This window comes from Leucoraja erinacea, chromosome 3, assembly GCF_028641065.1.
Source record: "Leucoraja erinacea ecotype New England chromosome 3, Leri_hhj_1, whole genome shotgun sequence".
Lineage (NCBI taxonomy): Eukaryota > Metazoa > Chordata > Chondrichthyes > Rajiformes > Rajidae > Leucoraja > Leucoraja erinaceus.
Window position 1 is genome coordinate 5,561,252 of NC_073379.1, and position 10,957 is coordinate 5,572,208.

Sequence of the window (10,957 nt, forward strand, 5' to 3'; positions counted from 1 at the left end):
AGCCAATTAACCTACAAACCTGCGCATCTTTGGAGTGTGGGAGAATAACCAGAGCTCCTGGAGAAAACCCACACAGGTCACGGGGAGAAGGTACAAACTCCATACAGACAGCACCCGGAATCAGGATTGAACCTGGTTCTGTGGCAATGGAAGGCAGCAACTCTACCACTGTGCCACCGTGCCGTCCTTGTATACGGAAATTTTTGATAGATCATCGTTTATTGCTAGGGTGCAATTGCTAAGAAGGTGGTTCAACCCAGGCAGTGCCAGGCCACTTTATAGGGACTTTATAGGAATAGGGGGCAACTTTTTTCCCCACTCAGAGGGTGGCGAGTATATGGAACGAGCTGCTAGAGGAGATGGCTGTGCCAGGTACTATAACAACATTGAAAAGACATTTTGACAGGTACATGGATATGAAAGATTTATGTTATAGGAGCAGAATTAGGCCATTCGGCCCTTCAAGTCTACTCCACCATTCAATCATGACTGATCTATCTTTCCCTCTCAACCCTACATTTCCCTTTCTCCTGCCTTCTCCTCAAAGCCCCAGACATTATCTATTAATCAAAGGGGAATACTGGCAGGTGGGACAAGCTTAGATGGGGAGAGACACAAAATGCTGGAGTAACTCAGTGGGTCAGGCAGCATCTCTGGGGAAAAGGAATAGGTGACATTTCAGGTCGAGACCCTTTTTCAGACTGAGAGTCAGGGCAAAGGGAAACGAGAGATCTAGACGGTGATGTAGAGAGATAGAGAATAAAATGAATGAAAGAAATGCAGAAAAGTCAAGTCAAGAATAGAACCCAAAACGGAATGGATTATATTTGGAATAATAGGAGAAGATACCAATTTAAATAAAGATCAAAATGTTTTTTTTAATTATGGGTTAATAATTGGAAAGAAATTGATACTTAAATTTTGGAAAAATACAACCACACCAACTGTTAAAATGTGGATTAGGAATATGATGGACATAGCACGCCTTGAAGAAATGAGACTCCAACTAATAGATAAATATGACCAATTCTTAAGGAGTTGGTCTCCTTTCATCGACTTTTTGGAATCATGTGATGCAGCGGTACCGTAAAGATTGCTGATTTCAGTTCATGACGCGGATAGATCTACATCTCCGAATACAGATTTGAAAAATTCTCTTTTAAGGGGCCTTCTCTTCTATTTCTACTTTCCACTTTCTCTCTTCCTTTTTTTTTTTTATATACACACTTCACGTTTTTCTACCCTCTACCATCTATTTTTCCACATTTTCCCCTTTCTATTGTTTTCTTTTTCTTGTCCTGCTTACTTCCTTCTTATAACATAAAACTAGAGGTTGTACATAGAATGGATTACGGTATTACATAGTTGGCACCTAAAATTAGGTTCCACTGTACTGTTTTGTGCTGTATTAACTTCTAATAAAATAAACAAAAAAAAAAAAAGAAATGCAGAAAAGTGAGGATGATAAAGGAAACAGGCCATTGTTAGCTGTGGGCGAGGTGAAAATGAGTTGGACAATGAGACTCAACGAGACGACTTTGAAACTGGTACGACTTGGGTGGGGGAGGGGCAGAGGGAGGGTAGATGAGGCATCTTTGTCGGTGTGGGCAAGTTGAGACGAAGGACTTGTTTCTGTACTGTATGACTCTACTATCTTTCCAATTCCAAACACTTGACGTTACTAAACAGACTAGAGGTCTCCAGACTGCCTTGATGGGATATGAACTTTAGCCTTGTTTAAACACCACCAGATTTGAAACAAGATTCCAATCAGCACCACACATGCCTTGGCCCAGTCCTTCTTTTGCTCTTTGAAGTATCCATGTAAACAATCAGCTTAGAAAAAGTTGATACTGAATCTTCCCCACCCCCAACCCCCTCAGGCAACAGGCAGTGCATCCCTTAATAAATTGCCACACAAATGGATAAATACAGCAGGAGTTCCAGCAAGCATCATTACATTCCCAAGGGCAATTAGGGACAGCTAATTAAATGCTGGTGCAGCCAGCAATGCCACATTTATTGAACAAATGAAATAAAGTCTCTTTTACTTTAGAGATACAACAACGTGGAAACAGGCCCTTTGGCCCACCGATTCCGTGTTGACACAATCGCCCAGCACACCAGCACCATCCTACACACACTAGGCACAATTTACTATTTTTACCGAAGCCAATTCACCTACAAACCTGTACGTTTTTGGAGTGTGGGAGGAAAGCGGAACGCCCGGGAAAAAACCCACACGGTCGCAGGGAGAAGATAGACACAAAATGCTGGAGTAACTCAGCGGGGCAGGCAGCATCTCTGGAGAGAAGGAATGGTCTTCTAGGCGGAGATGCTGCCTGTCCCCGCAGAGTTACTCCAGCATTTTGTGTCTACCTTCGGTGTAAACCAGCATCTGCGGATCCTTCAGACATGACCGCAGGGAGAACGTGCAAACTCCACACAGACAGCGTCCGTAGTCAGGATTGTACCCGGGTCTCGGGCGTGGTAAAGCAGCAACTCTACCTCTGTGCCACCTCCTCTCTGCCTCTTTTGCCAACATACTTTAAACTCAATCATCTGGTCTCAGACCCCACCGTTGAATAGTACGCCATCCACACTTTAGAATCTCTCAAAACAAATCGACTCCGTTAAATTTCCCTTTAACTTTGTTCCAAAGACAACAGTCTCAGCATTTTCATGCGCTCCCCACATCGAAAGACCTTCTGCCCTGATATCATCTGGGTCCATTTCATTGGCATTTTTTTCTGTAGCCTTCTTAAAGATATGGTTCCTTCAATTAAGTAGCAATGTTACAAAATTTTGAGATTTAAAAAATCAAGTCTGCAATTTATCCCATCAGATAAAGCATAACAATAAGTTTAATTTGACACCAAATTCACTTTCATATCTCAAGTATTAAAAAAGTTATGACCATTTTCATACTCGGAAATTAGCATCTTGTTCCCTATTGATTTTCAATGGACATTACAAAAAAGCTGTGATCTTGGATAGTCAAACGCCCATTTCTTAAGGAAAGATTAACATTTTTAAATAGCCTAAGTGTCCAAAGATTATTCACAAATAATTCACAATATAACATGATTTTTATATCTAATTTACATTAATTTATAGGCCAAATGGAAGGAATTTAGTGTTCAATTGCTGTAAATAAATGCCCATTTAAATCGGCTTTCTAGTGGGTTCATGTGAACGCGCTGGTTTAGAACGTTGACATAGCGCTGGATTAGTGCCCTCAAATGCCGAGAAAAATACTGCGGGATATAAAAAGCCCAAAATGAGCTACTCGCTATAAATAACTTGATATTCAGGGTTATATATATGCCCCATTTAATGTAAAAATAAGGTACATACCTTTAATTGTTTGCTTTATAAAACCCTGGGGCTGCGAGAGGTTGCGGAATGAGACAGTAATTTTAAAACGATTAGAACTATATTATCGAGGCCTATAAAACTAATAATACCTTTTGCGACCGGGTCTTGCAGCGATTTTTCGTTAATGATTTACTAGGCTGAACATGTGCGATTAGTACAGCCTAGTAAAAATCGCGTTTTAAACCCGCCCCCTCCAAACAGCGCCAAAATCGCCGACATGGCTGAGGGCAGATTCCTAATGACGATTCAGGTAGGTTTTGTAACATACCTAAATTAAGCACAGTATTTCATCCTCTGGGAATGAACGCAACGATAAACTCCATTGGTTAAGATACGATTGATATCGTTTTTCACCCCAACAATCAACAACAATATAGCAAGGAGATGAGGACAGCCTCGTGTGAAGAAAAATAATAATGAGAAGTGTTCAAATGGCCGAATTTCAATTTCCACTGGAATACAGTACAGCCAGAAGCAACGGATGCAGATATGACAGCGGCATTTAAAAGACTGTTGGATGTGTTGGGAATCGAGGGATACGAATTATTATCAGGCAGAGAAGAGTTAGCCTTGGCATCATGGCCTAATTATCCAATTTAGTTGAATTGTTAAAATGCCCAATCCACATATTTTGCAGTCACACAGTCAGACAGCACGGAAACAGGCCCTTCAGCCCAAGTTGCCCTCGCTGACCAACTTGCCCCAGCCTGGGTTTGGCCCATATCCCTCTAAACCTGTCCTATCCATGTACCTGTCTCATTGTTTCTTAAACGTTGGGCTAGAAACATAGAAAATAGGTGCAGGAGTAGGCCATTCAGCCCTTCGAGCCTGCACCGCCATTCAATATGATCATGGCTGATCACCCAACTCAGTATCCTGTACCTGCCTTCCCTCCATACCCCCCCCGATACCTTTAGCCACAAGGACCACATCCAACTCCCTCTTAAATATAGCCAATGAACTGGCCTCAGCTACCTTCTGTGGCAGAGAATTCCAGAGATTCACCACTCTCTGTGTAAAAAATGTTTTTTTCATCTCAGTCCTAAAAGATTTCCCCCTTATCCTTAAACTGTGACCCCCTTGTTCTGGACTTCCCCAACATCGGGAACAATCTTCCTGCATTTAGCCTGTCCAACCCCTTAAGAATTTTGTAAGTTTCGATAAGATTCCCCCTCAATCTTCTAAATTCCAGCGAGTACAAGCCGAGTCTATCCAGTCTTTCTTCATATGAAAGTCCTGACATCCCAGGAATCAGTCTGGCGAACCTTCTCTGTACTCCCTCTATGGCAAGAATGTCTTTCCTCAGATTAGGAGACCAAAAGTGTATAGTCCCAATGTAAAGAAATCCCTCCTCATCTCCTTCCTAGAGTCTCTCCCTCTCCTTCTCCCTCTCCGTCTCTCCCTCCCTCCCTCTCCCCTTCAGTGAGATATTGGGCAGGCACGCAGCTGTCTATGGCACAGATCCCAGCTGACATTCCAAGGTCAAGAGCATTTTAATGATTTCAACAATGCACAGTGCAACCACAGCAGTTTACTCCACAGAAAAGATTTTCTCCCCATTATCCGTGTGCCATCTCGCTGTTGAAGATATCTAAAACCCAACCCAGCGCCCCAAATTCAACTCTCGGCGGTGCATTCATATTTGCTTAACACATTCATTTTACCAGCTTTACCCTGCCAAAAAAGTTTAGTTTAGTTTACGAAGGAACTGCAGATGCTGGCGAATCGAAGGTACACAAAAATGCTGGAGAAACTCAGCGGGTGCAGCAGCATCTATGGAGCGAAGGAGATGGGCAACGTTTCGGGCCGAAACGTTGCCCATCTCCTTCGCTCCATAGATGCTGCTGCATCCACTGAGTTTCTCCAGCATTTTTGTGTACCTTAGTTTAGTTTACAGTGTGGAAACAGGCCCTTCGGCCCACAGACCTCGGCCATGCCAATCAGCAATCGCCCGTGCATTAGTTCGTATCCTGGGGACAATTCACAGCAGCCAATTGACCTACAAACCTGTAAGTGTTTGGAATGTGGGAGGAAACCCGAGCACCCGGAGAAAACCCACGAGGGCCACAGGGAGAATGTACAAACTCTGTACAGACAGCACCCGTATTCAGGATCGGACCCGAGTCACTGGCGCTGTGAGGCAGCAACTCTACCGCTGCACCACTGTACCACTAAATTAATGTTTAGGAGGGCCACACAGAACATGCTATGGTAGGATTTACCTCCCCATGGATGTAACGCATTAACACCCTAAGGTTATATTCCTTGCTGGACTTCATTCACACATTTTCACATGGGTTAAGGAAGGAGGATGCATGGTGATCCCGAATGCTCATCCCCACAAGATTTCTCAAACTTAATCGGACTCTCCTCTCCAGAAAAAAAATCTAAAGACCTTCAGAGTTCTCAGCAAATGGACGTGGGCAGAAGGCTGAATCAGTCACTCTCTGGGACAATGCCAGCACATATAATAAAAATAATTTTGACTTGACAAGCATTCTAAAGTGTTAATACAGCGCGGAACAGGCCCACCGAGTCCGCACCGACCAGCGATCCCCGCATATTGACATTATCCCACACACACCAGGGACAATTGACAATTTTACCCAAGCCAATTTACCTACAAACCTGCGTGTCTTTGGAGTGCGTGAGGAAACCAGATATCTCGGAGAAAACCCACGCAGATCACGGGGAGAACGTACAAACTCCGCACAGACAGCACCCGTGGTCAGGATCGAACCCGGGTCTCTGGCGCTGTAAAGGCAGCAACTCTACCGCTGCGCCACCATAGAAACATAGAGCATACAAAATAGGTGTTGGGGTAGGCCATTCAGCCCTTCGAGCCAGCACCGACATTCAATATGATCATGGCTTATCATCCAAAATCAGTACCCCGTTCCGGCTTTTCCCCCCATATCCCTTGATTCTATCAGCCTTAATAGCAATATCTAAAGGGCCTGTCCAACGAGCATGCGACTCCATGCGGCAAGCGCGACCTAACCAGAAGCGGGGGCAGCGCAGAGGTCGAGTGAGCAACATGAAGTGTGAGCAAAGTCCGCGGGAAGTTCGCGCGTAACGTACGGCGTCGAGACGGCTGCAGGCCGGCAGGCCGTTGACGCGTAGAATTTATGAACACGGTCAGTTTTTTGGGGACCCGCGCGATGTCAGGACCAGCTCCGCACAACTCCATACGGCTCCGGCGATCGAAGTGGGACCGGCCCCGCGAGGCCATACAGCTCAAGCGACCACGTTAGGTCGCGCTTGCCTCATGGAGTCGCATGCTCGTGGGACAGGCCCTTAACTCTCTCTTGAAAACATCCAGTGAATTGGCCTCCACTGCCTTCTGTGGCAGAGAATTCCACAGATTCACAACTCTCTGGCTGAAAAGGCTTTTCCTCATCTCAGTCCCAAATGGCCTACCCCCTTATTCTTAAACTGTGACCCCTGGTTCTGGACTCCCCCAACATCAGGAACACATTTCCTGCATCTAGCCTGTCCAATCCTTTAAGAACTTTATAAGTACTGCTCGAATACCCGGGCGGAAGGCAAAATTCATGAGGAATATTTCAGCAAATCGTGCTGTCACACATTGTAAAACCGAAAACCTCCATATAGCATATTCACAATCCCATTAACAGAATCAGCAGCCAGAGATCAAGGCAAATAACTTCCATTTGGGGGAAAACAGAAGCTAGTTTGTGCGATTAATGAACAATTTGAGAGGTGTAGAATCAATGTTTTAAAAGACCTTTTCTCCAGAGATGCTGCCTGTCCCACTGAGTTACTCCAACATTTTGTGTCTATCTTCAATGTTTAAAGGGGATGCACAGACAAAACGTTTTTTTTTTTTTTTTTTTTAATTTACACATAGTGGTGTGGGCCTGGAACACACTGCCAGGGGTAGTGGTGGAGGCAGATACAGTGGTGCTTAAGAGACTTTTGAATGGGCACATGGTTATGGAGGGAATGGCGGGATAAGGATCGTATGCAGGCAGCAGAGATGAATTTAACTTGGCATCATTTTCAGCATGGATCAATGTGAGCCAAAGGGCTGTTCCTATGTTTTAATATTCTATGCTCATTGTTTGCTAGTTCGTGTGCTGGCGCTGGTATGTAAACACTTGGGAAATATCTGATCCAACATAGTTACGCAAACTCAAGTAGTTTTGTTTAGTTTAGAAATACAGTGAGGAAACACTTTTTCCTCACAGAGAGTTGTGAGTCTGTGGAATTCTCTGCCTCAGAGGGCGGTGGAGGCCGGTTCTCTGGATACTTTCAAGAGAGAGCTAGATAGGGCTCTTAAAGATAGCAGAGTCAGGGGATATTGGGGAGAAGGCAGGAACGGGGTACTGATTGGGGATGATCAGCCATGATCACATTGAATGGCGGTTCTGGCTCGAAGGGCCAAATGGCCTACTCCTACACCTATTGTCTATAGGGTGATTTCACTAAAGGTCAAATGAGCGTAGATCCCCCTCACGTGGAGATTTAAAATCCAAAATATCGGGAATTATCTTGTTTGCTCGCTGAATTTCATCAAAAGTAAGTTAATAATGCCTTACTTTAGATGAAATTCAGCGAGCAAACGCGATAATTCCCGATATTTTGGATCTTTAAATCTCCACAGCAAATGTCGGCTGTTCACTTCCGCTGTTTTTCCACCTTCAGTTCCCTCTTGTAATTACCTTACTTTCTATCTTTTTTTTTGCCTGAAAATTTAGGTCGCTGTGCTTCACGGACACCCCGACTAGCACAGAAAATGTCAGCTCAAAAATCGGCCGTTTTCCATGTTTTTAACGGGTGGGAAAGTGCGTGTTTCCCCATTGACTAACATGCACCGAAGTGACATATGTCCTCCAGTTAAAATTTTCGGTCACGTGAGGGGGGATCTACGCTCATTTGACCTTTGGTGAAATCACCCTATTGAAACGGGCTCTTTGGCCCACCGAGTCCACGTCGCCCAGTACACTAGTTCTATCATACACCTCAGAGACAATTTACAGAAGCCAATTAACTTACAAGCCTGTACGTCTTTGGACAGTGGGGGGGAGCCACATCAGAGGACTAGCTCAAAAACCCACGCAGGTCACATGGAAAAAAATAAAGAAGCAGCACACTGTGTAATCTAACAGCACAATGAGATTGTGACCTGCAGCAGCACAAGAGCTGTGTAAAGGCAACACTCATCCATAACACAATAAAACAAAACAAAAAAATCCAATAGGTACTATAAACATTCTAAAATGTGTGAAACAACATCGCGGGAGATAACTCTGGTCAGGGGTCTGGATAGGAAGGATATGGGCCACACCTGCTGGGTCCTGGGACTAGTGCTCTCTAGAAGGGGTAATGTATATCTCGCTGAGCAATTGGGCCTATTGGAGCTACTGGGGGACCCATTGATCTCCCACTCCACAGGTTAAGTGGGCAGGGAGCCACATGGTGCTAGTAAGAGACACGAGGGCATTAAACTATCAGAAGCACCAACAACAGCACAATGAGATTGTGTAAAGGCAACACTCATCCATAACACGATAAAACAAAACAAAAAAATCCAATAGGTACTATAAACAACATTTTAAAATGTGTGATAACAACATCTAAGATACACTTGGACAGGTAAATGGATAGGAAGGAATGGGCCAAATGTGGGTCAGTGGGACTAGTGTAGATGGGGTCATGTTGCTCGCTCGGTGTGGGCCTATTTCTACCTTGTTTGTCTCTAGGCGCAGGTTAAGTGGGAGGTGGGGCTAGTATAGTATAGGGGCATCTGGGTCAACATGGGCTAATTGGGCTGAAGGGCCCGTTTACATGCGGTATGACCCCAATTTTTTAAATTAAACACTTAAAACAAAAACCCCAAATACATAGTGCGGCCAAGTTGGTGAATGTTCAAGAGGCTGGTGGTTGTTTGGGAGAAGCTGCCAGCCTGGGAGAGAGGAGTATGGCCAGCCCAAGATCCGTAAAATCCACACTGGGGAGCGGGGTAAATCAGCGCAAGATCCGTGCAGGGAGCGCTGGCAGCGGCGTGAACCAGCCCACGGACAGACTCACACCCACCCACAGCGGCGTGAATTAGTTCACAGACCCACACCCACCCACAGCGGCGTGAACCAGCCCAGACAGACTCGCACCCACAGTGGCGTGAACCAGTCAGTGGCGTGAACCAGTCCACAGACCCACACCCACCCACAGTGGCGTGAACCAGTCCACAGACCCACACCCACAGCGGCGTGAACTAGTCCACAGACAGACCCGCACCCACAGTGGCGTGAACTAGTCCACAGACCCCACACCCACAGTGGCGTGAAACCAGTCCACAGACAGACCCGCACCCACAGTGGCGTGAATCAGTCCACAGACCCACACCCACCCACAGTGGCGTGAACTAGTCCACAGACAGACCCACAGCGGCGTGAACTAGTCCACAGACTCGCACCCACAGTGGCGTGAACTAGTCCACAGACCCACACCCACAGCAGCGTGAACTAGTCCACAGACCCGCAGCCACCCACAGCGGCGTGAACCAGCCCACAGACTCGCACCCACAGTGGCGTGAACCAGCCCACAGACAGACCCACCCACAGTGGCGTGAACCAGTTCACAGACAGACCCGCACCCACAGTGGCGTGAACCAGTCCACAGACCCACACCCACCCACAGTGGCGTGAACGAGCCCACAGACTCACACCCACCCACAGTGGCGTGAACCAGTCCACAGACAGACACCCACCCACAGTGGCGTGAACCAGCCCACAGACCCACACCCGCCGCCGCTCCGCTTACCTGCGAGACACAGCAGGCCAGCGACATCTCCGCCCGTCCCTCTGCTCACGGTGGTGGTGTTGGTGGTGGTGGTGGTTCTTCACTCTGTCCGCCTGCCTTCTCTCCTCACCATTGCCCGGGGGAGGCCAAGCTCACGATGAATATATTTGTATATGTTTATATATATATATTGGAGGTGGAGGAAGGACGAGAGGACGCGGCAGCAACACAAACAAAAAGGCGGAGGCTCAGTCACCCTGCCCGCCTCTCACATACACACACAGGCAGGCAAAATCTCTCTCTTTCTCCACACACACAACCTCTCCCTTATACACACACACGCTCTCCTCTACCTCACACCCTCTCTCCTCTCTTTCTCTCTCCCCTCTTTCTCTCTCCCCTCTTTCTCTCTCCCCCTCCCTCTATCTTCGCTCAATCTCCTCTCTCTCCCTCACTTCTCTCCCTTCTCTCTCCCCCTCTCTCCCTCTCTCTCTCTCCCTTCTCTCTCTCCCTTCTCTCTCTCTCTCTCCCTCTCTCTCTCTCCCTTCTCTCTCTCACACACACTCACCCCTCCCTCCCTCCCACAGGCGATCCCGCAGGCGAGCTGTTTGTTCCTACTCCACATACACTTCCGGAGACGTCAGTCCCTGTTCTGCTCACTTTGTTACACATTAAAGGGCCACCTCTGTCCACTATGAAGATAGCGCGCAATAAATTCCTATATTTATTTATATTTGCCTTTATTGCACGTTTTAATTTGCCCACAAATTTCACCCTGCATTGGCTGCACATTGTTTTCATTTTTATTTTTTTT

General features: G+C 46.3%; 1 protein-coding gene across 1 annotated transcript in view; it reads right to left on the minus strand.

The window, feature by feature from the left end:
• serinc5 (serine incorporator 5) overlaps positions 1 to 10,525 on the minus strand; it is a 92,892-nt gene extending 82,367 nt beyond the window's left edge. Inside the window, exon 1 of the mRNA XM_055631720.1 lies at positions 10,165 to 10,525. Coding sequence (XP_055487695.1) covers positions 10,165 to 10,191 — 27 coding nt within the window. The 5' untranslated portion in view covers positions 10,192 to 10,525. The remainder of the gene's footprint in view (positions 1 to 10,164) is intronic.
• Positions 10,526 to 10,957: the final 432 nt, after the last annotated feature.